The following is a 27714-nucleotide window of genomic DNA, read 5'->3' as shown; positions in this document are numbered from 1 at the left end:
TCTTTTCTTTTTTTGTTGAAGCACTTCCAATAATTTTCAAAAGTTGTGGAAAGTTTGTGTTACGGTTACTGATATATAATATATATACATATATATAATACATATATATAATTTTTGCATGCAGAGCTAGATTTAAATTATGGGTGCCCATAGGCAACAGAGAGATTTGAGGTTGTTGGGTCCCTTAGGGACATCCTCCCAACATGAGAAACTAGAAGTGCAAGAGGGTAAAACGAGTTCTCTGTTCCTGCCCCATCTCTGCAAACTCTATCCTCATCTGCGCAAGCCTCAAACACTAAAATCATAAGTTTTCGAGGTTTGTGCAGACACAGCTTGTGTGGCTGGGGCAGGGACAGGACAGGGATTGAGATAAATCCCATAGGGAAGAGGCCAAATTTGTCCCAGTGTCACTTTTTAGTGCACAGCCTTAGAAATAAAATAACCGTGGCCTGGGTCCACAGTGATCCTCATTTTAGCTCCTCTGGACCTTTCTGGTTTTAACCCCCATAGACCTCATGGATCCTGTTCACCCCCATGGATCATCACCTTATCAGTTATCAATCTGCTGGATCCATAGGAGGTGGGGTTAGACGAGGATCCATGGGGGGAAGTGGGATCTGTGGGGTCCGAGAGGTCGCAGGAATTAAAGAGGATCGATCTTGGAGTGAGCAGGATCCGCGAAATCTGCGGGAGTTAAAACGAAGATCGGTAGAGTGAGCGGGATCCGTGAGGTCCGCGGGAGTTAAAACGACCGCTTTCTTCTCAAGGCCGTGTGCTTTTAGATCCGCGGGATCCTCTCCCACTAGAGGTCAAGGGTGGGAGAGCACGGGTGTTTACGAGTTGAGGGGGGTAAAAGGGCGGACAAGCAAGCATGCCAGTGACGCGTGAGGAGAGACCGCATAAGAGTAGGGGAGCGAAGGAACAACGGCCGGTGTGTGACGGAGAGGAATCGGGAGGGGCGCGAGCAGACGCCCAGTTACCCTCACGCGCTTCGGAGCAACGGCTCAAACCCAACACAACTTTCCTGGCCCCGTCTCCCTTGGTGACGCAATAATAGCCGAGCTCGGCTCCACTGCTCGCGGCCAATGGTCTGTGGAGGAATTCCTCGTCCGACCAATGGGAGCGGGGCGGACAGTTCCGCGGTCCTGACGGCTGTGGGCAATAAGAAGTCTCGGATGGGTCATGCCCTGTTTGCTGTTGCTATTACCGGCGTCCTGGGGCAGGCGGGAGAGACCAGCGGGACGCGCCTTAACGGTTACCTATTATCGCCGTCTGAGCCCCGGGCACCGCAATGAGAGTTCCCTGGGGCCCACGTGAGAAGGAGGAGACACTTCCGCGAGAGCCACTGGCGCCGTGAGCAGGCGGCGAGAACGCTTTTTCACGGAAGGCGACCCATTCGTTAGCGGGAGAAACCATCGGAGGCTGGGGCGCTGTGTTCCTCCGCCATGTCCCTAACCGTGCGGAAAGCTGCTGTGGGGGGAAAGACCGAGAAAAGCCGGCGGAGACCCAGAGGGCTAGGTGAGAGAAGCAAAGCTCCGGCGCAGGGAGGAATGGCAGCTGGCGTTGCTGCTCTGAACAGGTTTAGCTAGTACCGGCGCGCTCCTGTTACAGCCTATTTGGAGCCTGTTTTTTTGTCTGCTTTCCGACTTCCTTTTTACTAGATCGGATTGACATCCCTTTCCATGCGCTCTCCCCCGACCCCCCACCCACCGACGATCATGCGGTTTGGCTCCATGAAGGAAGGAGAACATACAGTACATACGAATAATTGTCATTCTGGGACAGACTGAAGGTCCATCAACCCTAGTATCCTGTTTCTTGCAATGGCCAAACCAGGTCCCAAGTACCTAGTTAGATCCCAAGTAGGAAAGAGCTCCCTCCTTGCCTGGCCCCCAGGTTGCCTCCTTGAAGACTAGGGGACACTCCATGAAATTACAGGGAAATACTTTTAAAACCAATAGGAGGAAATATTTTTTCACTCAGAGAACAGTTAAGCCCTGGAATGCATTGTGGTAAGAGCAGTTAAAGTAGCTGGTTTTAAGAAAGGGTTGGACAATTTCCTGGAGTAAAAGTCCATAGTCTCTTATTGAGAAAGACTCGGGGGAAGCCACTGCTTGCCCTGGATCGGTAGCATGGAATATTGTTACTCCTTGGGTTTTGGCCAGGTACTAGTGACCTGGATTGGCCATCGTGAGAACGGGCTACTGGGCTTGATGGAAGCTGTCAGATGCTGATGAGAAGTGAGCAGTAGAGCTGCCCGATTCACGATTTTCGGGTGAATCGATTCGAATCGATTTAAAAAAATCGGCTTCCCAATTCGGACCCTCGCCCCCTAAAGCAGGAGCGGCAGCACTGCTCTTGCTGGCCGGCCGCTGCCGCACCCGCTTTAGAGCGTGAGCAGGGAGAGTCAGTTGGGAAGTTCTGCTGTGCAGCTGTCCGGCTTCCCCCTGGCCTCCCCACACCGTTTACCTTCTAGTTGCAGCCTGCACAGAAGATTGCGGTCTTTGCAAACTGCTTTTAGCTGTTTCCTCTGCCGCGATCCTGCCTCTGATGTCAAAGGAGGGGCGGGACTGCAGCAGAGGAAACAGCTAAAAGCAGTTTGCAAAGACGCTATAACCGCGATCTTCTGTGCAGGCTACAACTAGAAGGTAAACGGTGTGGGGAGGCCAGGGGGAACACGGAAGCCTTCCCGGGGGGGGGGGTGGTTACGCAGTCCTTTGGAGTATGGGGGAGAACAGAACTTCAAGGGGGGGAGGACAGGCCTTTAAGGGGGGGCAGGCCTTCAAGGGGGACGACAGGCCAGGGTTGGTGGCATAGGCCTTCAAGGGGGAGACAGGCCTTCAAAGCGGGGACAGGCCAGGGATGGTGGCGCAGGCCTTTAAGGGGGGGACAGGACAGGGATGGTGGCATAGGCCTTTAAGGGGGAGGGACAGGCCTTTAAGAGGGGGAACAGGCCAGGGATGGTGGCATAGGCCTTCAAGGGAGGGACAGGCCTTCAAAGCGGGGACAGGCCAGGGATGGTGGCATAGGCCTTTAAGGGGGGAGACAGGCCTTCAAAGCGGGGACAGGCCAGGGATGGTGGCATAGGCCTTTAAGGGGGGAGACAGGCCTTCAAAGCAGGGACAGGCCAGGGATGGTGGCATAGGCCAGGGATGGTGGCATAGGCCTTCAAGGGGGAGGGGGGTCAAGCCTTCAAGGTGGGGACAGGCCTTCAAAGCGGGGACAGGCCAGGGATGGTGGCATAGGCCTTTAAGGGGGGGACAAGCCTTCAGGGGGGACAGACCTTCAGGGGAGGGTGGGCCTCCCCTGTTGTAGAAGTACATGGAGGGAGGGAGGGAAGGGGGGTTTCAAAGAGACATGCATATGCCGGACTTTGGGGGGGAAGAAATAATTGGTCTAAAAATAGAGGAGAAGGAGAGAGATGATGGACAATGGGATTTAGGGAGGAAAGGAACAGAAAGGGAGAGAAGTTGGACACAAGGGATGGTGTGGAGGGGGGATAGAGATACTGGATAGAAGGGTAGTTGGGAAAAGAAAGGGAGAGATGGTGGACCCTGGGGTGGTAGGGAAGGAGGGAGAGATGCTGGATGAAAGGGTAGTTAAGAAAAGGTGGATCTGTGGATGGAGATGAAAATAAAAGAAAGATGCCAGACCTCCGGGGGAGGGAAGGGAAACGGAAGGGGAGGATAGAGATGGCAGATGGATGGTTAGCATGGAGAAAGAAGGAGACCCTGGCAAGCAAGTTATTAGAAGACAACCAGAGCCTGGGACCAACAAGATTTGAATAATGACCAGACAGCAAAAGGTAAAAAAACTAATTTTATTTTCTGTTTTGTGATTACAATATGTCAGATTTGAAACGTGTATCCTGCCAGAGCTGGTGTTAGACACAAACATGAGCTAGGATTTAAGAGAGGAAAAGTCTTTTTTGTTTGTTTATTTTGTTTACACCACAGCGCCAGTGTGGTTAGGAGAAGGCAAAGGGGGTGAAGAGGCTATAAAATAAACCCACCAGGATTTTTGAAAAAAAAAAACAAAAAACCACCCAATTGGGCAGGAAAATCGAGTCGAAAAAACCAATTCAATAGGCTGAATCGAATTCATTCAAATTTTTTTTTCCTGAATTGGGCAGCACTAGTGAGCATTGCTAAAAGGAAAAGGGGGAGGGTGGCAAGAAGAGTAACTGCCCTGGTTGCCAGGCCACTGAAACAAAGCTTAGCTTAAGTTTCCAAGTTTCCAAGTTTATTGATTTTTAATATCCCGACCATCAAGCAATTGTCTGGCCGGTTAACAATAAAATTTAAAAAAAGAATTGAGTGTAATAGTATGTGCAAAAAGATGTCTAAAGTTAAACATAAATGACAAAGACTTGACGTACTGGAATGTGGGGGCAGTAAGTGTGGAAAGAGAAAAAAGTTACATTGTATAGGTGAGAAGGAGAGAGTGGGGGGGAGGATTGAACAAAAGGGAGGGGAACATTAAAATAATGGAAGCTTGCTGGTCGAAAGAAGAGAGAAAAGATGCTTTTAGGTTTGATTAAAAGCATCTCGAAATAAGAAAGTTTTTAGATTGATCTTGAATTTGACTAGTTGTTGTTCGTCATGAAGATGTTGTGGCAGTGAGTTCCATAAGGTAGGGGCTGTTATAGCGAAGTTTGTTTTGCGAATATAATAGAAATCTTTAAGGGATGGAATATAGAGAAGTTTTTGGTCAGATGATCTTAATGTGCGAGTGGCACTTTGAGGTATAAGAAGTTTATCGAGGAATGTAGGTTGATGTAAGAGTCGCCCTGTTTGTGTTGCCTGGGGAACCATGACTTGTAAACTATCAGAACTACAATCTTAAACGTTCAGTAGTTAGTAATAAGAGGGAGTTTCCTAAAAATTGGAAAGGGATGTTCAGGATCTCTGAAATTTTAAGTGGCATAGTCAGACTAGGCATTTTAGATGGGCACTATGTATGTATGAGTAGAGTTTCTTGGGATACTGCTAAATAATGCCTTAGAGTGTACTAGATGATGCATTTCTTTTTTTAAAATTTTTGTTAAAAGAAAAAATTTAATGTAACCACATTCAAACATAGAATCAAGATTTAGGAATTTAAACAAAATATTACAAAAGTATACCATTTAAATGTAAGCGGAGCTGATGATAGGCTGAAATAAATAAGCAAAGAAAGGAAAATCAAGATGTGGTCTAATTGCTCTTAAACTATTCTTTCTGAGCTCTGAGAGCCAGCCATGCCCATAATTGATCAAGAATTACTATTTTCACGCATATAACGTGTGCGTTATACGCGTGAGCGCGTTTTACAACTTTTTTTTTACATAGTTCCCCACCCCCCGACGTCCGATTCACCCCCCGCAGGACCGCTCGCACCCCCACCCCGAAGGACCGTTCGCACGCACTCCCACCCGCTCCACCACCCTGAAGGACCGCTCGCACCCCCACAGCCTCCCGACCCCCCCCCCCCATCATATAGAAGCTCCTACCGGTGTCCTGCTGCTTCCTCTTGGTGGTCCCGGCCCTTCTGTGAGCCCTGCGTCTGCGCTGCTTCCTCTTTCGGAGGTCCCGCTCTTTCTCTGACATCAGAGAAAGGGCGGGACCGCTGGAAGAGGAAGCAGCGCAGACGCAGGGCTCACAGAAGGGCCGGGACCACCAAGAGGAAGCAGCAGGACACCGGTAGGAGCTTCTATATGATGGGGGGGGGGGGGCGGGAGGCTGTGGGGGTGCGAGCGGTCCTTCAGGGTGGTGGAGCGGGTGGGAGTGCGTGCGAGCGGTCCTTCGGGGTGCAGGTGGGAGTGCGTGCGAGCGGTCCTGCGGGGGGGTGAATCGGACGTCGGGGGGGGGGGGGCATCAGGCTTTCAGGGTGGGGACAGGACTTCAAGGGGGAGAGGAGAGTCGGGGCAGGCGAAAGGAGAGTCGGAGTGGCCAGAGGAGAGTCGGGGCGGGCGAAAGGAGAGTCGGGGCAGTGTGCGCGGTATATAAAAATTTATTTACATAAATTACAGTTTCCCGTGCGCTATACCCGTGTGTGCGTTTTACACGGGTGTGTGGTATATGAGTGAAAATACGGTACTCTTAGTGGCAATAAATTTAGATAACTGCTGTGGCTCATAGAAGACGTACCTGTCCTCCTTATAAACCAATACACATTTGCAGAACAAAAATTGCCCTCAGCTAAGTAACCTGTGGTCTCAAAATAAGAAACTGTTTTCGTCTTTTCTGGGTAAAGCGAGATACATCAGGAAACAATCTTGATAATATTAGTCAAAAATGGAATATTTTTATATTTAAAAAACAGCTTTAACATCCATTCTCTATCAGAATCAATAGCAAACTATACCATCAATGTAGCGGAAGCCTGAACCTCAGTTTCTGACTTCTCAAGGAAATTAGTTAAATCCAAACTATCAGCAGATAAATTCTGCTGGTTTGGATTTTGACGCTTAACTCTCTTTGGAAGATAATATATCTTAGAGAGAGGTGGATAAGAGGTTTCTGGCACCTTCAGAATCTCATTCATATCTTTTAAACATAACTAAGGTAGTTATTGGGAAAACTTTTGGGAAATTAATGATCTGCAGATTACATCTCCTTATGGAATTTTCCAACATTTCTTGTTTGAAATGTAACTTGCACTGTCTTTAACCAAGTTAAAGCATGCGCTTCCAAAGTTTTCATCCGAATTTCCAAATCATCAGATTTATTTTCAAGTTCCAGATTTTCTGAAAGTACCTTAGTACACTGAGTAGAAAGTTGCTGTATTTGGTTCCCCAGTGAGACTTGCAAGTTAGCAATAGCATTCCATATTGATTCCAAATTGATTATCTCAGGTCTCTGTAGGGGAAAAAAACTCAGTTCTAGGAGGCCCTGTTGCAAATAAAGTACCTGTATCCATAGTAGCTGCCATAGAAATTTAATGAGCCGGCTGTACTACCCCACCGATCGCTGTAATGACAAATCAAACAGCTCCTCCTGCCTCAAATCGTAGCCGGATCCCCCGCTCTGCATAACCAGCAGGAGCACGTCCCGGGCTGACGCCTCTCCCACTGCCTCGGGGCGGGTCAATGGACTGTGCTCATCTGGAGACAGAGTAGCACCCTCGAAGGAAAACTCTTGTGCCTCAGCCTGCGCTCGTTCTCCAGCCGAGGAAGTTCCCGGTTGTGGTGTTCGCGAGCTGCACTCAACGAAGATGTCCATCGGGCCGATTCCGGCACAGTTTCGTCCGGGAGCACCCGGACCTTCAATTTCCTCTTTACCATCAGGTAAATGATGAAAAATTTTGAGATCAACCGTGACGGTGTCTCTCCGAAGACCTCAGACATTTACAGAACAAGCTTGTCAAGCTCCGCCTCCGTGATCAGATGATGCATTTCTAAGTAAATAATCTGCCCAACAGCTGTCCTGCATCAACATATACCACATATACACTTAATGGAAACCCTGACTTTTAAAAATAAAATTACATTATCCCATCACTTATTCTAGTGCAGTTTATCCAGTGGTCCTGAACACTAGGATTTTGCATTTGAACCCACAAGTTGCTTGCCAAATGCTGTCAGTCATACTTTGAACTCGCCTACCTCCCAGGAGCTGCTGCTCGGGCAGTTTTTTTCTTGCAAGCAAATTGCTTAGAAGTGTTTCTGCTCTGCTGTGCAGTTTTATTATTTTCAGGTATTTTTTCTAAATGTTTAGTCGGAGGCTTGGTGCCCAGAGGTTCCCCCTTGTTGGGACTTCGGTCTGAGAGAAGACACAGACTCGCTTTGCAGAAGTCTACTGCTAGCATGATCAGCAGGGGCCCGTCCCTAAATAATTGCTCACATCCCCGATTATTAGGAGCTTGAGCACAGGCTGTTTGGCTCCTTCGTGGCTTGGCTGGAATTAATAGTGGGCCGGCTGTGTGGTCCTCTCTCCCTTTGTGGTGCAAGGTTTTCTGGGGGTTGAGGCTCAGTCTGGAAGACCAAATTCAGTTAGCGAACCTGTGAGGCAGAGTTCTCCATTTATGTTAGCTGCATTCTGGAGCTGAAGCAGATAGGAACATGGCACAGTAAATACTGTATATGCTCAAATATAAACCGGGATTTTGGGGCCAAAAGGTTGGCCCAAAAAAGGGGGGTTCCAGTTTATATTTGGGCCATTGCCCACCTGCCTCCTCCCAGACTTATTGCAAGCCTCTGCCGGGCCACCAGGCTCTGCACCCTGTCCCCCCTCCCTGCCCTATCCATCGTACTCATCTACGGCTGGAATCCCTGGTGGTCCAGAGGTATAACGGGCAGGAGTGAGCTTTCCACGCTCCTGCCCTGCTACAAACCCACGAGTTCCAGCTTCAGCTGCTGAGCGATACCGAGCAGGAGCGCGCTTTGGTGCTCCTGCTCAATGCTGAGCAGATTCCTGAATGGCTCCCACAAATTCTTGCTATTCAAAGCCTCTGCGCTCTCGGGTATTGTATCTACCTTGCTGCAAGAATTGAAGCTGGAAGTTCTTCCAGCCCCCTCGTCACAGTGCTCAATTATGAGCGGCTCAGTTGTTCCAACTGTGTTCTTTCTGTCACATTTGGACATCACAAAGCTAGTTACGGACCACTGGGAGTCACCAGAAGGGTCCTTACAAGTGGATGAGACTATGGCCAAGCTTTGGCTGATGGCTCCGGATTTCTAGCAGCTGTTTGTTCAGTCAAAGGTAGATTCGCTGGTGGTGCAAGTCAACAAATGAAACAAAACTAAAATTTAGTTTTATAGGCCGGGTCATCAACCAAATGGAGCTCAACTCAGTTAATAACAGTAAATGGTAACATAATACAGAAGAACAGAAAGCAGGAAATCTAAATTAAAAGAAATGGTTAATTTTCAAAATGTTTAGCAAACAAGAAAGTCTTTAGAGCTTTCCAGAATAGGAAGAAGGGTCCTAAACTTCTTAATGCAAGTGGTAAATTATTTCAAAGCTTTGTCAGTTTGATAGCGAAAGAGTAACTGAATCTCCTGATAGATCTATTTTTACCATTAAGAGAAGGAAATAAAAGTTTTAATTTTTGAGAACTTCTGTGAAGATGAGATCTATGCACATTCCAGTCTAAAGGAACCAGAGTAATGAAAATGCCAAATAGGATCTTAAAATGCAATACAAAGCATTTAACATGAATTCTGAGATGCACTGGAAGCCAATGTAATTCTTTGAGCAATGGAGTTACATGGTCAAGTTTACTCTTGCCGAAAATAATCTTAGCAGCAATATTCTGTATCAGCTGGAGTCTCTGCAAGCTGTCTTTTGAAAGACCCAAGTACGTTGAATTGCAATAGTCCAACCTTGACAGAATGATTGATTGAACCAAGACAGAAAAGTGTTGCTGATGAAAAAGCGCTCTCACTCATCTCAAAATGCGGAGGCTGAAAAAGCATTTTTTTTTTACAAGAGAATTTAATTGATCCTTAAATGTAAGTGAGGAATTGATGATGATACCCGATATTAACGAGGAGAACTCAATTTTCAGAGATTCTCCTGAATCTAAGGTCACAGTAGAGGGAAGGGAATCTAATTTTGGGCCTAGCCATAGAAGTTTTAGTCTGACCCAGTGGAGGCATTGCTTATGTTCTTATGTTTATTTTAAAAAATTCCCTTCATAAGTATGTAATTCTATAAACCATTTAGTTTTAAACAGTATAGAAATTTTTTTAATAAAATATGCACAAGAATAGATGACAGGTGTATTGTGTATGCAACAGTCTGTCAATGTTATGAGCATCTTTGTGCATAAGGATTCAACTGCACAGATAAACATCCATTCATGGATGTGATTGGTTCTTGAAAACTAACGGCAAGTAATTTTACTTTTATTTTGTATGCAGTAGTTATCCTAATTTGAGCAACAAAGCAATCAAAGCTTTGTTACCATTTGGATCTTCTTATCTTTGCGAACTTGGATTTTCAGCTCTGAAAAATTAAATTAAAAAAAAATGAAAATGACTGTGGATTATGGATGCCGAAATGCATGTTTGCTTGTCAACTATCAAACCACATTGAGTTCATTTGTACTCAAAAACAAGCATATCCATCACTTTGACTAGCAATTCTAGTGCTGCCCGATTCACTTTGGAAGAATCAATTCGAATCGATTTAAAAACAAACTAATCGGCCTCCTGATTCGGTGACTGACACTCCCCCCCCTCGCCCCCCTAAAGAAGGAGCGGCAGCACTACCTCATGATGGCCTGCCGCTCCCGTGTTAGAGGGGGAGGGTCAGTCGGGAAGTGCTGCGGTGTCTGGCTTCCCCCCGGCCTCCTGCGCATCCATTTACCTAATTCAAGCAGCCTGCAGAGAGGATTGCCAGTGCTAGCGATCTTTGCAGGCTGCCCTGAGCCTTCGGAACTGTTTCCTCTGCCACGATCCTGCCTCTGATGTCAGAGGAGGGGCGGGACTACAGCAGAGGGAAGACAGCTCTGGAGGCCGATGGCAGCCTGCAAAGATTGCTAGCACCGGCGATCCTCTCTGGAGGCTGCTCCGCTGCTGGAATTAGGTAAATGGAAGAGCGGGGGGTGGGGGTGGGGGGCTGGTGTAGAAGTACAGGGAGGGAGGGAGAGAAGGGGGGATTCAAAGAGACATGCATATGCCGGACTGGGGGGAAGAAATAATGGGTCTAAAACCAGAGGAGAGGGAGAGAGATGGTGGACAACGGGATTTAGGGAGGGAAGGAACAGAAAGGGAGAGAAGTTGGACACAAGGAATGGTGTGGAAGGGGGGATAGAGATACTGGATAGGAGGGTAATTGGAAAGAGAAAGGGAGAGATGGTGGACCCTGGGGTGGTGGGGAAGGAGGGTGAGATGCTGGATGAAAGGGTAGTTGAGAAAAGGTGGATCTGGGGATGGAGTCGGAAAAAAAAGGAAAGATGCCAGACCTCTGGGAGAGGGAAGAGAAACGGAAAGGGAGGACAGAGATAGAAGATAGATGGTTAGCACGAAGAAAGAAGGAGACCCTGGCAAGCAAGTTACCAACAAGATTTGAATAATGACCAGACAGCAAAAGGTAGAAAAACTAATTTTATTTTCTGTTTTGTGATTACAATATGTCAGATTTGAAATGTGTATCTTGTCAGAGGTGGTGTTTGACCGCAAACATGAGCTAGGATTTAATAGAGAGAGGAAAAGTCTTTTTTGTTTGTTTATTTTGTTTACACCACAGCGCCAGTGTGGTTAGGAGAAGGCAAAGGGGGTGAAGAGGCTGTAAAATAAACCCACCAGGATGTTTGAAAAAAACACCCAATTGGGCAGGAAAATCGAATCAAAAAATCGATTCAATGGGCTGAATTGAATCAAAATTTTTTTTCCTGAATCGGGCAGCACTACTATCTACTTTAGTTTCATTATTGTTACAATTACCCTTACGTAGCTTAAAGAACTTAAACAAAAAATTAAATTTGAGTTATTTATTTAATTTTACAATTTCAATTGTGCCACAAAAAACATTAGTTCCGTTTAGTGTGCCGGAACTAAAAAGATTTGAGACACTATTCTAACTTGAAAAGACTAAGGGCTCCTTTTACTAAGGTGCGCTAAGCACGTGCGCTACAATGCCGCGCATGCTAGACACTAACATCTCCATAGAGCTTGTGTTAGTATTTTATGTTTAGCATGGGGTTTGCGCGCGCTAAAAACGCTAACGCACCTTGGTAAAAGGAGCCCTAAGGGCCTCTTCTATCAAAATGCGCTAGCAGTTTGTAGCATGGTGAGCCGCGCTGAATGGCCGTGTTGTTCCTGACGCTCATAGAGTTCCTATGAGCATCAGGAGCAGTGTGGGCCATTCAGTGCAGCTCTCTGTGCTAAAAACTGCTAGTGCAGTTGATAGAAGAGGCCAAAGCTACTATAACAGCAAACATTTCAACACACACTATATTATCTTGCAAAATAATTCTGGCAATAAAATAAGAAAGGGAAGGGAAATGGTTTTTGATATACCACCTTTCTGTAGTTACAATCAAAATACTGTGGTATGGTTGATTTTCGAATTGAAAAGAACCGATCACATATTGCAGTATTATCACAGATTGCACTGGCTGACAGTGGAAGCTAGAGTAATTTTCAAGCTTGGTTGTCCTGTATATGCTTTAAAGCTTTGAATGAACCTATCTATCTTCTTGACCACATTAAATTTGTAAATAGAAAACATTTACGCAAAGTACGGTCTTTGACTTTCCATCAGTAAAGGAATGTGTCTATAGATGATTTTTTGATAAAATTTTAGCATATCAGGCAGCTATATGGGAAAAAGAAGTTAGTACTTGTATATCATTTTCTACTTCTTATTTGACCTTTAGAAAAATGTTAAAAACATATTTGGCAAATATTCTGATTAATTTGCTGTGTTCATACTATGATTAATTAGTATTCCCTGGCTTGTGAAACGCACAGAACTGTAGCTGCGGTATGTAAGAATTCATGTTATGTTACGTTATGTTATTATATAGAGGTACTTATTTTGTACCTGGAGCAATGGAGGGTTAAGTGACTTGCCCAGAATCACAAGGAGCTGTAGTGGAAATCAAACCTGGTTCCCCCAGTTGACACTCATCCTTCATACTTTGCTTTACAAAACACCTAAGTGCCTAATTAAGCTATTCCTAAAAACCTTTACTGTCTTTTCTCTTTCTCTAGCTCTATATTTTCTCTCTTCTGATACTGACATTTACCAATTGCAGTCCCTACCGTTCCTTCCACCTCTTTCTGCTTACAGTAGAGCAGACAAACAAAGGATAATCATAGAAGGAAAAATCTTAGAAATAGTCATAAGAACATATGACCTCTTTCAAAATTTTTTCCTTCTGTGATTATCCTTTGTTCTGGGGGCTCACTGATGTATGGTGTGATAGTGGAAACCTGACCCATGGTTGTAGTATCTGACGGCATGGACAAGCTGCCATAATTTACTATGTTCCTAAATTCATTGAAGGATGAGGTCCTGCCTTTCTCTAACCTCCTCCCTGTAGCATGGCATCAGCCCTGCCCCTCCCTACCCCTACTCCCATAGCATCAGCCCAGTCATGGCCCCTGTAGTCTGCTATATCTCCTGCCCTTCACATTCCCCCAGATATAACAGTGTGTAGCAGAGGCCCTTTTTAAACTCAACTCTTCAGTGGCAATAAACAAGCCAGGCAAGAGGGCTGCTTCTTGCTTGCTAGAGCACAAGATTAAAAAAAAAAAATTGCAATGTGCTTGCAAGGAGTGATTCTATTGATTGAGTTAATGTGAGCTACTGTAGCTGTGCAGGTACCTAATAATATAAGCATCTGATTGGTGATCAGACTGAGGCCCACCTGTAGCTACACCCCTATTTTCCTGCTAATTTTTAGGTGGGCTTATGAATCCCTTAGGATGAAAACAAATTTGCAACAGTAGCATAACACCTCCTTAAACTGAGTTTCTTAATTGTAGGAAATCTTTCTATATAGGTGAAAAATACACTATAGACATTGGCAATGGGATATATCTTCAGTTATACTAATTTTCTTTTCTTTTTTTTTCTTCTTTTCTCAGCATATAAGGCCTAGATCAACTGACTGAATACACTGTAACAGAAAAGCAAATCCACCTTAAAATCTGAACCCCCCAGCATGCCTGGTAATGTGAAATGGCTGAACAGTTGCAACAACAATAGTTACCAGTCGCAAAAACAATGCCGAAAATCCTCTTTTGCCTTTTACCAGGCAGTGAGGGACCTGTTGCCAGTATGGATTTTGGAGGACATGCGGCTCATGGAGGTGCTGCATTGGGAGGAGGGTAGAAGAGTGAGTACCTATTCTCCGTCTGAAGCTTTGCTCTATGCTCTGGTACATAACCACCAGTCCTATGCCCAATATCTATTAAGCCACTTCCCTGAGGATGCGTTGGCTAGACCAAGCAAGAGCTTTGGATGCTGCCAAGCTTCTGCACCTCATCTGGCCATGGCAGTTCGTTACAACCGTACAAGTATTCTGCTTAGGATTCTGAAGACCATTCAGAACTTTCCGGCTGACCAACGAGCCAGCTATGTGAATAGACAGGGCTGTGTTGGTGTGGAGCGTGGCAAGACTCCACTGCACTTAGCATGTGAGCTACTCCGGCCTGAGTGTTTGGTTTTGTTACTAGGGCATGGTGCATCACCCTTGTTAGTGGACAACAGTGGAAACACTCCCTTGGACACTTTGTTACAGCGGATAAGCGAAAGCCAAAAGGACATGCACACTGCACTACTATGCTTGGATTCTTTTTCACTTTTCTTGCCTGTGAAGCTGTGCTTTCAGAGCCGCCGGTGGCTCCTGGAGGAACAGGCATTCTGGCAGAACCTATTAGGTGAGCCTCGATTTTTGTGGCTGTCAGGTTCAAGTCCACCATCCCTCTTTATTCTTTCAATGCAGGTATGTATTCAGACTCTTTCACCAGCACGTTTTCCTGAAGCTCTGGATGAGTTGCCTTTGCCATCATTCCTAAAACCATTGAATTTGAAATGGAAAAGCTAGAGGAGTGGAGATGTAATTCCTGTTCTCGTTTCCCAGCTGCTCCTGTATTGTGGAGAAATGCACCAGGGCCATTGTTTAAAGCCTGTCTTTGTAAGCTGGTAGTTCTCTAGATGCTAGAAAACATATTTTATCAGACTCTGTTTTAAAAGTATAACATTTATATGCAGAAACACTATTTTGGAATTTAAAATATTATTTCATGGTGGATCTAAGGTCACAAATATTTTGCCTGTTATAGCAAATTTAGTATTGCCTGAATGTACAGAACTCATATGGCACAGTTTATCAATGTGCTCCATCCCCAGCAGTTTATGTAAGCTAGTGGACCTCATGCCTGTACCCTTTCTGAACCTGCTCAATTTTAAAGAATCATTTGGGAAGTAGAAAGGTTAACATTTAAAATACAGTATATTTAGCTTTGCTTTTAATTTTTTTTAATTGACATTTTTATCATTACAAGACAAATGCAAAAGAAGAAACCAAAGTTTAATCAACAACCATTACAATAATCTGTTTCACATCAAAGGAATACCGTATTTTTCCGCTCCATAAGACGCATCTGAGCATAAGACGTACTCACCTGTAGAGGAGGAAAAACCAAGAAAAAGAATTCTGAACCAAATGGTGTACCCTATACCCTGTCCCTCACCCCCTCTGGTAGTCTAGTAGTAGGCTGGGACAGGGTACAGGGCGCGTCTAGTGGTGGGCACGTATAATGGTAGGCATGTATAGTGCCAGCCAGCCAGTGCCAACCAGCCAACCCACCCCAAGCCAGCCAGCCAACTAGCCAACCCAAGCCAGCCAGCCCGCAGACAGGCAGGCAGATTGCCCCCCCCCCCTTCCCGGTACCTTTTTTGCCATCTCGGTGGTCCAATGTGCTTTCCGCACTCCTGCCTCGGTTCCCCTGCTCTCTTCCAGCAGCGGCACACAAGGCAGGCGCATGCTTTTTGTGTGCCTGCTTGGTTCCATACTGCACTCCAAATGGCTGCCTGTCAGTTCTTGCGGGATGAGAACTGACAGGTAGCCATTCAAAGTGCGGTGTAGGACCAAGCAGGCACGCAAGAAGCGCACGCATGCCTCATGCACCGCTGTGGTGCTGGCGGAAGAGAACAGGGGAACCGAGGCAGGAGCGCATAAAGCGTGCTGGACCACTGGGATGGCAAAAAAAGTACTTTTTTTTTTTAACATTCGTTCCTTAAGACGCACCCTTATTTCCACCCCCTTTTTAGGGGTGGAAGAAGTGCGTCTTATGGAGCAAAAATTATGGTACCTAACACTAGAGGCTGACTTGTTTTACAGTGTGTATGAAGAGTGGCAAGGCCTTGAGCAGCAGCTGCCTTCTGTGCTACTAGATGTAGCATATACCTGTTACTTTACACCAGTAGCAGTCTGTAGTTGGGCTAATGAAAGTTATTCAATAGCCGTATCGGGGCCCATAATCCAGACCTCTTAAGCAGGTGTTTCAGCATTCCCAAGGGCACAAAAATGCAAAACTTCTGTTTTCAGAACTCTCTTGTGAAGTCTTATGTTGCAAAGCTAGAAAAAGGTCTGACAGCTGCCTAGCAACTAAACCGTTGCACAACAGCCAGTGTTCTGCTGTTCTGTAGGCAAGAGCTGTTTTGTCTTACCAATCCAGAAATATGTATTTTTGTAGTTCTGCTGAAAAATGTTCATAACATTACCAGGGCAAGTCAAGTTGTTAGCTTTCTTTGCTGACACTATCACTGCTCCAGGTGAGCTGTTTAAACAAAACTGCAAGTACTGAATTCCTTTTATACAATTTACATTCATTTTATCAAAGTATGTACATGTTCTTTTGGAAGTTTCTCTTAACTTTAATGTTTTGTGAGCCTGTAAAAGTTATGTCTTAATTTTTAGAAGTATATTTCAAGAGAGCAGTGCCATTTGTAAAGATAAATACATTCTGGGATGCAAGCACTTTGGACAAAGTTAACCTATAGTTACTGTTCTGTTTTGAGAATTAAATGAGACATTAAAGTACTTTGAACTCTTAGCTGATGTGGTATTTCATTTAATTAAACTGTTTTACAGTATTTTCTTAGACTTGTTGAAACCAAGGAAAGACAATTGAGCATAAAAACTCATCTCGGCTCTGTCTACAACAGGGGTGTCCAACTCGTGGCCCCGCTCGAGGGCCATGTAGCGTTTTCCTCTGTCACCCCCGGGTATTTACTTTCTTGCCAGCTCCCTCCTCCGTCTTGCTGCAGTGTTTATCTCAAAGCCATGGGCAGCGGCTCCTACGTGCCTCCTGCGGCTGACCCGGAAGCGTTCCCTCTGACGTCACGATGTCAGAGAGAAGACTTCCAGATCAGCTGTGGGAGGTGCATAGGAGCTGCTGCTCGCGGCTTTGAGCGAACACTGCAGCAAGACGGAGGAGTGAGCCGGCAAGAAGTTAAAACACCCGTGGCACAGAAGGGAGGGAGGGAGAAGAGCGTGTTGGGACTTGAGAAGGAGGGAGCACAAACTTAGGACAAATGATGGAAGAAGAAGGGAGGGGCATGTACTTAGGACACAGAATGAAGGGAAAGAGGGAGGGGAGCATGAGCCATAAGATGGAAGAATGGAGGGAGTGAGGGAAAGATGCTGAGGTGAGGGAGAGAATAAAAAGGGAGAATTGGGTGTCAGAGAGGGAAAGAGATGGTGCACATGGGGCGATGAAGAAAGAGGAGGGAGAGAGAGAATTATTGGGACATGGTGGTGGGAGAGGAGTGAGGTAGAGATGCATGGGTGCGGAGAGAAGGGGGATAACATGCTGGGCCGAGGAAGCACTGGACTTTTTTTTTTTTTAAAGTACAGAGGAGGAGGGTATTAAAAGAAGTGCCAGATTGAGCATGGGGTGAGAGCTTATGGGGCCAGAAACAGAGAGAGAGAGAGAGAGATCATGGTGGGCAATGGTCAGAAGGGAGAGAAGTTGGACCTGGGGTGGTGTGGAGGAAGAGGGAAACAGATACTTGAAGGGAGAACTGTTGGGAAGAGAAAGGAAGAAATGGTGGACCTGGGAAATGCAGGCAGGCAGGCAGGCAGGGGGAGAGATGGGATGGGGCAGTTGGGAAGAGAAAGGGAGAGAAGTTGGAGCTGGGGGTGGGAGGGAGAGAGAAATGTTAGGCCTGTGGATGGAAGGCAGAGAGATGCAGCATCTCTTTTTTTTCTCTCCCTCCATTTCATTGTTTAGCATCAAGGGGGAAGGGAAGAAGAAAAACAGAAAAGAGAGGGAGCAAAATGTTGGACCAAGAGGATAGAGGAGGAGAGATGAACCCATGGAAGGGAAGGAGGGAAGAGAGCTGGGATAAGAAGATGCTAGGGGATGGAAAGAAAGGGACAGGGAGTTATAGCCTGACCAGTGGAAAGAGGGAAGGGGATTCTGAAAGTGGTAAGCCATGTGGATGAGGTCAAAAAGGAGATGACAAGATGAGTGAGAGCGCAGTGAGTACAGTGATAGAAATGTGGTAATGGGGAGTAGACAGAAGGAAATAGGAGGCTGGGAAAGGAGTAAGATGGGAAATGGGAGAGCTAGGGACTGAGGGAAGATGGAGAATTGAGAGGTAGCTGAACATTTAAAAAGAAGAAGGGTGAGAGAAGGCAAGATTTGAGTGGACAGAGGCAAAAAAAGAAAAAGTTAAGAAAGCTGAAAGGGAAAAATCAATACTTTGGAGACAGGCATAAGAAGGAACTGGAACGAGAGAAGAGGAGAAAAAAAATGGACAGCAGACACTGGAAAGAGAATTAGTTACAGATAGACAAAAAGCAAAAAGAGAAACTGGGACCAAGATGATGGAAAAACAAAACATCCAGCCAACAAGGTAGAAAAAATTGTTTTATTTTGAATTTATTAACTGGAATATGTTAGCTTTGGGATATATGCATCACAATTATTTTTGTATTCAGTGGCTTAGTCATATACAGCTGATTTTGGGGAGGGACTGGAGCCCAAAATTAGTGGATGGGCACCAAAGTTTCTCCCCACCTGAGTGCAATTTAAAAATACTTGAGCTAGTGGGGATTCCCAAGCCCTGCCAACTGAAGACATCTTCCTCCAGTCTGGTAACTCAAAATCTCCAAGCTTTGCAGCCAATGGCAATATCCTCAAGCTGCCCCTGCTTTCATGTATGCATGAAAGCCAAGGGGGGGGGGAGAGAAGGCAGCAGCTCTGCAATATTGCTGCCAGCTTCAGAACTTGGGAAGTTGGAGGGGGAGGAGGTGGCCGTCAGTTGGTGAGGCTTGGGGATCCCTACTAGCTACAGCAGGGAAGATGTTCATTTTGAGGGAGCCTAAGCTGAAAGTGGGAGGCCAAAAAAGCAGTAATATTTATTCTGATTAAACGATCCTTCACATGCGCTGCTGACAGCTGATTTAACATCCCTGCTCTGATGAGGCTCACCTCTGAAGAGGCTCACCATAGCTGTAATAGAAGTGAATGGGAGAACCAGGAGCGCGCATCCCTGCTCATCAGAGGGTGGATGTGGAAGCCTGTAGCTGCTCCCACTGTCAGCGGTGGACATAGAGGATCAGTCAATCAGGTTAAGTATTACTGCTTTTTATGAAGGTTTATTATTAGATATGTACATCTTCTATATTAGTGAGTGCAAATTTGGAACCTGTTCAACCTTTTTTTTGCTCATCAGTTAGTGTTGGTGTTTGTGCGGCCCCAGAAATTTTTTTTTCATCCAATGCGGCCCAGGGAAGCCAAAAGGTTGGACACCCCTGATGTAAAGCATATTGTGCAAAATGAATATCAGCCGACTAGAAGAAATCCACACTCCCTGCCTAGTACAGCTTCTCAAAGTTCTGGACTTTGGGAGAGCTATCAATGGCATAGTCATATACAGCTGATTTGGGGGGAGGGACTGGAGCCCAAAATTAGTGGATGGGCACCAAAGTTTCTCCCCACCTGACCGCATTTTATAAATACTTGAGCTAGTGGGGATTTCCAAGCCTGCCAACTGAAGACATCTTTCTCCAGTCTAGCAACCCAAAATCTCCAAGCTTTGCAGCCAGTGACAATATCCTCAAGCTCCCCAATATAACAACTGGGTTAAATTCAAACAGAAAAAGTTCCCAAAAGACTATGAACTAACAAAAACAAAAAAGAAACAAAAAACAATGAAAATGCCTTTAAACCACAAAGGTGCCCAGAACCATTGCAAGGTAAGAAAGTGGCCAAACCAGGGCTTTCAAAGAGTCTATCATAGCACCATTCTCAAGCGGTAGAAAGGTATTTAAATTTTGGTGAGTGTCTTTTTATACTATTTTTCTTTTTTCTATTAAATGTCCATTTGAAGTGTCCAATACTTAAGTGAAAACTATGATCCTCAAAATAGGCAAAACTTAGCTGTAAGAGTTTAGGAAGCCAACTTGCTACAGCAGGTACAGGTGGTTTAAAGGCATTTTCATTTTGTTTTTTGTTCCCTTTTTTGTTTTTGTTAATATCCTCAAGCTGCCATTGCTTTCATGAATGCATGAAAGCCAAGGGGGGGGGGGGCAGGGAGGAGGGAAGGTAGCAGTTCTGCAATATTGCTGCCAGCTGCAGAACTTGGGAAGTTGGAGGGGGAGGAGGTGGTCATCAGTTAGTAAGGCTTAGGGATCCCTACTAGCTACAGCAGGGGAGATGTTCATTTTAAGGGAGTCTTAAGCTCAAAGTGGGAGGCCCAAAAAAGCAGTAATATTTACCCTGACAGAGCGATCCTCCACGTGCACCGCTGACAGCCGAGTCAGCATCCTCATTCTGAGGCTCATAGAAACATAGAAACCTAGAAATAGACGGCAGATAAGGGCCATGGCCCATCCAGTCTGCCCACCCTAATGTCCCTCCCCTACCTTTGCCCTGTGAATAGATCCCACGTGCCGATCCCATTTGGCCTTAAAATCAGGCACGCTGCTGGCCTCCATCACCTGTAGTGGAAGACTATTCCAGCGATCAACCACTCTTTCAGTGAAAAAGAATTTCCTGGTGTCACCTCGCAGTTTCCCGCCCCTGATTTTCCACGGATGCCCTCTTGTTGTCGTGGGACCCTTGAAAAAGAAGATATCTTCCTCCGCCTTGATGCGGCCCGTAAGATACTTGAACGTCTCGATCATGTCTCCCCTCTCTCTGCGCTCCTCGAGCGAGTATAGCTGCAATTTGTCAAGCCGTTCTTCGTACGGAAGATCCTTGAGTCCCGAGATCATCCGGGTGGCCATTCTCTGCACCGACTCCAGTCTCAGCACATCCTTGCGATAATGCGGCCTCCAGAATTGCACACAGTATTCCAGGTGGGGCCTCACCATGGATCTATACAATGGCATAATGACTTCCGCCTTACAACTGACGAAACCCCTTCGTATGCAGCCCATGATTTGTCTTGCCTTGGACGAAGCCTGTTCCACTTGATTGGCAGACTTCATGTCTTCACTGACGATTACCCCCAAGTCTCGTTCTGCTACCGTTTTTGCTAGGATCTCGCCATTAAGGGTATAAGACTTGCATGGATTTTGGCTGCCCAGGTGCATAACTTTGCATTTTTTGGCATTGAAGTTGAGTTGCCATGTCCTAGACCATCGCTCCAGTAGGAGTAGGTCGTGCATCATGTTGTCGGGCATTGAATCTTCGTCTGTTGTGCATTTGCCCACTACATTACTTAGTTTGGCGTCATTGGCGAATAATGTTATTTTACCTCAAAGCCCTTCTGCCAAGTCTCTTATAAAGATGTTGAATAGGATTGGGCCCAAGACTGAGCCCTGTGGCACTCCACTGATCACCTCCGTCATTTCGGAGGGGGTGCCGTTCACCACCACCCTTTGAAGCCTACCTCCAAGCCAGTTCCCAATCCATTGCGTCAATGTGTCGCCTAATCCTATAGAACTCATCTTGCTCAGCAACCTGCGGTGTGGTACGCTATCAAATGCTTTGCTAAAGTCCAGGTACACGATGTCCAGGGACAAACATATAAACCATGCCACACGTACAGGGCCCCTTGGAAGCACAATCACATGTTAATGAGGTTTCCTTCAAACAACCCAGGTGCAGCACATTAATCGTTTTCCATGAGAAAATCACTTTGAGGTAGGTGTTTGAGGAGCCGCCATGCTGTAATGTGGAGTTCCAGTGGAAGAGTTATGTGAAAGATTCATCGTTTCCACATCCTGAGGCAGCTATTGATTAGCGAAACGCTGGCCACCGTTGATGTGTGGTGTGCTTTCAACTTTGATCTCCAGATAAGTACCTTTATTTGAGTCATAAGAGCACTGGTTTACAGCATTGCTATTCTGGTTTTCTTCAGATACCTTAAAGCAGGGGTGCCCAAAAGGTTGATCACGATTGACCAGTAGATCGTGAAGGCAATGCGAGTCTATCGCGGAGCCCATCCCGGGCTCCATGATCGACTCGCGTTCTACCTGCTTCCCGACGCTGTAAAGATGCAAAAGCGCTGGGCAGAGCAGCCTTCCCCACCTGATGTCAATTTTGACATCGGAGAGGAAGTTCTGGACCAGCCAATCGCTGCCTGGCTGACCCGGAACTTCCTCTCTGACGTTAGAATTGACCAGGTGGGGAAGGCTGTTCAACCTGGCGCTCCTGCGTCCTCTTTACAGCATTGGGAAGCAGGGAGAGCAGAACTTGGTGATGGTGGCTTGGGGGCGTGTTCCCCGCTGGCAGTGGCGCTGGCTTGGAGGGCAGGGAGAAAGAAAGGGGGCAGGTAGGGAGACATAAAGAAAGGAGGGGGCAGGGAGACAAAGAAAGAAGGGAAACAAAGAAGGGGAAAGAAAGGGGGTATGGAGAGAGAAAGACAGAAAGAAAGAAGGGACAGGAAGAAAAAGTTGGAGGGAATGAGGTCTGGAGGAAAGGAAGCATACAGTAAGGGAATTATTTAAGTACCTTCTTACTTCTCATTTATAATCTTAATGTATATTTTCTTCAAACCGCTTAGAACCTAACGGATGTAGCGGTATATAAGAAATAAATTACATTACATTACATTACATTACAGGAGGCTGAAAGAAGGGAAGAAATATTGGATGCACAGTCAGAAGAATAAAGTGCAAGCAGAGACTGATGAAATTACCAAAGGTAGGAAAAATGATTTTATTTTCAGTTTAGTGATCAAAATGTGACTGTTTTGAGAATTTATATCTGCTTTCTATATTTTGCACTATGGCCTCCTTTTACTAAACTGCAACAGCGGTTTTAGTGCAGGGAGCCTATGAGCATCGAGAGCAGCGCAGTAGTGCTGCCCGATTCATGATTCAAATCGGTTAACCAATTCACTTCGGGTGAATCGATTTGAATTGATTTAAAACCAAAAAAAATCGGCCTCCCAATTCGGTAACTGACCCTCCCCCTTCGCCCCCTAAAGCAGGAGCAGCAGCGCCACACCTGCTTTAGAGGGCAAGGGAGGAGGGTCAGTCGGGAAGTGCTGGTGTCCGGCTTCCCCCCTGGCCTCCCGCATGCGTCCGGCTTCCCCCCTGGCCTCCCGCATGCGTCCGGCTTTCCACTGGCCTCCCGCGCACCATTTACCTACTAGCAGCAGCCTGCAGAGAAGATCGCTGGGGTTAGTGATCTCTGCAAGCTGCTATATGTCTTCTGAGCTGTTTCCTCTGCTGCGGTCCTGCCCCTCATCTGATGTCAGAGGCAGGATTGTAGCAGAGGAAATAGCTCCGAAGACCTATAGCAGCTTGCAGAGATGGCTAGCCCCAGCGATCTTCTCTGCAGGCTGCTGCTAGTAGGTATATGGTGCACGGAAGGCCAGGGGGAACATGTAGGCCTTCCTGGGGGGGTGCGCAGTCCTTCGGTGGGGGGTGCAGACCTTCAGGGGGGACAGGCAGGCCTTCGGGGAGGGGGTACAGCCCTTCAGGGGGGAAAGGCAGGGCTTCAGGAGTGGGATGCAGGGCTTCAGGTGGGGGTGCAGGCCGTCAGGGGAGGACAGACCTTCAGGGGAGGGGGTGCTCTGTTGCAGAAGTACACTAAGGGAGGGAGGGGGGGTTCAAAGATTTGTGCGTATGCCGGACTTTGGGGGGGGGAAGAAATAATGGGTCTAAAACCAGAGGAGAGGGAGAGAGATGGTGGACAATGGGATTTAGGGAGGGAAGGAACAGAAAGGGAGAGAAGTTGGACACAAGGGATGATGTGAAGGGGGGGATAAAGATACTGGATAGGAGGGTAGTTGAGAAAAGAAAGGGAGATATGATGAACTCTGGGGTGGTGGGGAAGGAGGAAAAGATGCTGGATGAAAGGGTAGTTGAGAAAAGGTGGATCTGTGGATTGAGACGAAAAAAAGGAAAGATGCCAGACCTCCGGGGGAGGGAAGGGAAATGGAAGGGGAGGACAAAAATAGAAGATGGATGGTTAGCACGGAGAAAGAAGAAAGGAGTCCCTGGCAAGCAAGTTATCAGAAGACAACCAGAGCTGGGGACCAACAAGATTTGAATAATGATCAGGCAACAAAAGGTAAAAAAAATAATTTTATTTTCTGTTTTGTGATTACAATATGTTAGATTTGAAACGTGTATCCTGCCAGACCGCAAACATGGGCTAGGATTTAAGAGAGAGAGGAAAAGTCTTTTTTGTTTGTTTATTTTGTTTACACCACAGCGCCGGTGTGGTTAGGAGCAGGCAAAGAGGGTGAAGAGGCTATAAAAGGGGTAAAGAAGCCATAAAATAAACCCACCAGGATGTTTGAAAAAAACACCCAATTGAGCAGGAGAATTGAATTGAAAAATTGATTCAATAGTCTGAATCGAATCTAATTTTTTTTTTCCTGAATCTGGCAGCACTACAGTGCAGGGCATTCAGTGCAGCTCGCTGTGCTAAAAACCGCTATTGTGGTTTAGTAAAAAAGGAGGGGGTATATTTGTCTCTTTTTGTATAGTAGTTACTGAGGTGACATTGCATAAAGTCATCTGCCTTGACCTCTTTGAAAAAGCCCTGGAATATAAATAATTAACATTTTCTCTGCGTACAGTGTGCTTTGTGTGTTTTAAATTTTTTATTGTTGGTAGATCATTTTGATTTGGTCATTTTAAAAGTAGCTCAAACCCAAAAAGTGTGGGCAGTCCTGCCTTAAAGGTTTGAATTGCACAAGGCTTTTTCCTAATGAAATATCAAATCAGGAAGTTTTTTATGCCAATGATTTAATCTTACCCTGTGATAGCCTCCACTTTTTCATGTGGAGGGACTTTGGCTTTTTCCTTCCTCGAAGTGATTTTCTCAGGGAAAACGATTAATGTGCTGTGCCTGGGTTGTTTGAAGGAAGCCTCATTAACATGCGATTGTGCTTCCGAGGGGCCCTGTACATGTGGCATGGTTTATATGTTTGCTGTGCTGAAAACATTTTTGAGAGTGTAGTTTGGTAGTACTATATATTTTCTCATTTTTTGCTTGTGTGGTTTGAGTCAATACAAGGCTAACATTTATACACAGAAAAACATTCTGGTTCATACGCAGATGTCTGCTGGCACTTTCATTTTTGGTTGGACATGCACACAGATCTCTTACCTCCTGTTCTGTCTTTTAAAGTTGCAGCTGCTGATTGGGTTGAAGAAAAAAGAAAACAAAGGCATTTGCTTCGGAGCGGCACCCTTACCATGAAACCTTTTGCGCACATGTCCAGAAGATTCCTCCTAGTTAGCACAAAAGTTCTGCATGTTTGAAATATCTATCTCACTAGCTTAAAGCATCGTATCATGGTGTATTTTATTGGCTAAACAGCTTATGGCTTTCTAAGTGAATACCTTGCTAGACCAGTTCTCTATAACTCTACTGGGCAGCTGCAGGGTCAGGTAGTATTCAAGAGCAAGCTGTATTTATAGAAACTAAGAATTGTTGATTCTGTTACATCCACTCCAGAGTCAGTACGACAGGTAATTTATCTCAACCTGCGAACTGTGTCTTACAGAAAACTACACAATTTTTCTCTGCTTTTCCCACTTAGCTGAGGAGCACAGAGTCCCCTAATTATTATTTCTGCAGGTAAACTGTGCAGAAGTGCTTCTGATCTGCTCTGTTTCTTTTTCCAGTGGCTTCAGTGCCTGAGAAAGGAAGCAGTTTCCATTGAGTTGGACTGCAGCTTCACAGGGCAAACTTCGGGTGGACCTATGGAGCCAGCCTGCTGTGTGCCACCTTTCGGCTTGGGATCTGTTCCCAATGGGAGCAAGCTTACCTCCTGACTTTAAGTGCAGACTGTGAGGGCCCTGAATAATTTTTATCTTTCTAACTCATTTCCACGATATGTTTTTGGCATGAATTTACTGACAGCAGAAGCCATCTTGGACAAGAAGCTCAAGCTCCCTCTTCATCTTAACCTCACTCAGGGTCCAGTTCCCATGGAGAATCCCCAGCACTTTGGTCTTATGGCATGGCTCTTGAGCACCAGGCCTTGATGCAGAGGCGTTACTGACATGGTCATTGCCATTCTGTTGATGGCCAAGAAGCCCTCTACTATGGCAACTTATAGCAAGAAGTGGTATCAATCAGGAAGTTTGCCTGCCTTTTGTCCCAGGGGGCTGGATCTGAAGGATAAGATCCTACGGAAACTGGACATGTGGAGAGTCTTTCTCCATTACAGAGAGAAGACCAATGACTTCCGTCTTTCTAAACACAAGTTACAGAGTCGCAAAATCAAGAGTAAAGGAAGACCTATAACGGGTATCAGACCACCCAACAAACAAACTATGCTTGTCGGAAAAATTCCTCATTTACCCAACGGTGCCTCCACCTCCTGTTTTGTTCATTTTTTTTTTTCCGGTTTTTTATACAAGGATTTTGTCATTACTTGTTTCACTATTGAAATTATTATATATTGTACATATCTGATGTTAAAGAACTTTTACTTAGCTTTTTTGCATAACGTAGCAAAACAATCCCCAAACGCCAACGCGTTTCGATAATCTTTATCAAGACGACATGGGGAAGCTGAAATACCAAACACACACATAAACCATGTTAGGGACAGAGCTAAAAAACAATTCCCTTATCAATACAATATCACATTACTTACATTTATGCAGAACAAACGTCACATACCAACCACCGGCAAAGAGAGCACGCCGAGGTTCGCCGACTCTGAGAATTAAATACCCCACCCAAAATACGTCACTTCCGGGGGATATCTCAGCTGACCCACAAAGAATTCTAAAAGGGGCCATAGCCTACAAACAAAACACCCGTTATCCATGGCCAAAGCCACCTAAAAATCCGCTTGAGCTAACCAGTCAGAGGTTTGATTTAACCCATTAGGGGCCATAGAATCTAATAGGAACATCCACCGGAGTTCACACCGATTAAGCCTCCGGGCAGTGTTCGGAGGCTTAATCGGTGTGAACTCCGGTGGATGTTCCTATTAGATTCTATGGCCCCTAATGGGTTAAATCAAACCTCTGACTGGTTAGCTCAAGCGGATTTTTAGGTGGCTTTGGCCATGGATAACGGGTGTTTTGTTTGTAGGCTATGGCCCCTTTTAGAATTCTTTGTGGGTCAGCTGAGATATCCCCCGGAAGTGATGTATTTTGGGTGGGGTATTTAATTCTCAGAGTTGGCGAACCTCGGCGTGCTCTCTTTGCCGGTGGTTGGTATGTGACGTTTGTTCTGCATAAATGTAAGTAATGTGATATTGTATTGATAAGGGAATTGTTTTTTAGCTCTGTCCCTAACATGGTTTATGTGTGTGTTTGGTATTTCAGCTTCCCCATGTCGTCTTGATAAAGATTATCGAAACGCGTTGGCGTTTGGGGATTGTTTTGCTACGTTATGCAAAAAAGCTAAGTAAAAGTTCTTTCACATCAGATATGTACAATATATAATAATTTCAATAGTGAAACAAGTAATGACAAAATCCTTGTATAAAAAACCGGAAAAAAAAAAAATGAACAAAACAGGAGGTGGAGGCACCGTTGGGTAAATGAGGAATTTTTCCGACAAGCATAGTTTGTTTGTTGGGTGGTCTGATACCCGTTATAGGTCTTCCTTTACTCTTGATTTTGCGACTCTGTAACTTGTGTTTTGATACAGTTTGTCAGTATTAAGCGATTTTTGAAGTGGACATGGCTTCCATCTTTCTAAGCATCTGTCCTAAATAGCCAGTCCAGATGAGGGGGGAAGACAGAGTTGTCTGACCTTGGGAGTGGTATGAGATGGTGCACAGGGATGGAGGGGAAGGGGAGACAGAGGGAGGAGATGGTGTACAGCAGTGGGTGTGGCAGGGAAGAGATAAGAAGAAATGGATAGATGTGAATAGGGAAGAA

At 45.7% G+C, this 27714-nt stretch overlaps 1 protein-coding gene across 1 annotated transcript; it reads left to right on the top strand.

Moving 5' to 3' along the window:
- The first annotated feature begins 890 nt into the window (after positions 1–890).
- ANKRD9 (ankyrin repeat domain 9) lies at positions 891–15465 on the top strand. The gene is made up of 2 exons (XM_033953327.1): positions 891–1518; positions 13523–15465. The coding sequence occupies exon 2, from the start codon at positions 13600–13602 to the stop codon at positions 14482–14484; it is 885 nt and encodes a 294-aa protein (XP_033809218.1). The 5' UTR covers positions 891–1518; positions 13523–13599; the 3' UTR covers positions 14485–15465.
- Positions 15466–27714: the final 12249 nt, after the last annotated feature.

Source organism: Geotrypetes seraphini, chromosome 7 (assembly GCF_902459505.1).
Source record: "Geotrypetes seraphini chromosome 7, aGeoSer1.1, whole genome shotgun sequence".
Lineage (NCBI taxonomy): Eukaryota > Metazoa > Chordata > Amphibia > Gymnophiona > Dermophiidae > Geotrypetes > Geotrypetes seraphini.
Note: the sequence above shows the minus strand (reverse complement) of the source record. Positions and strands in the feature narration are given on the sequence as shown.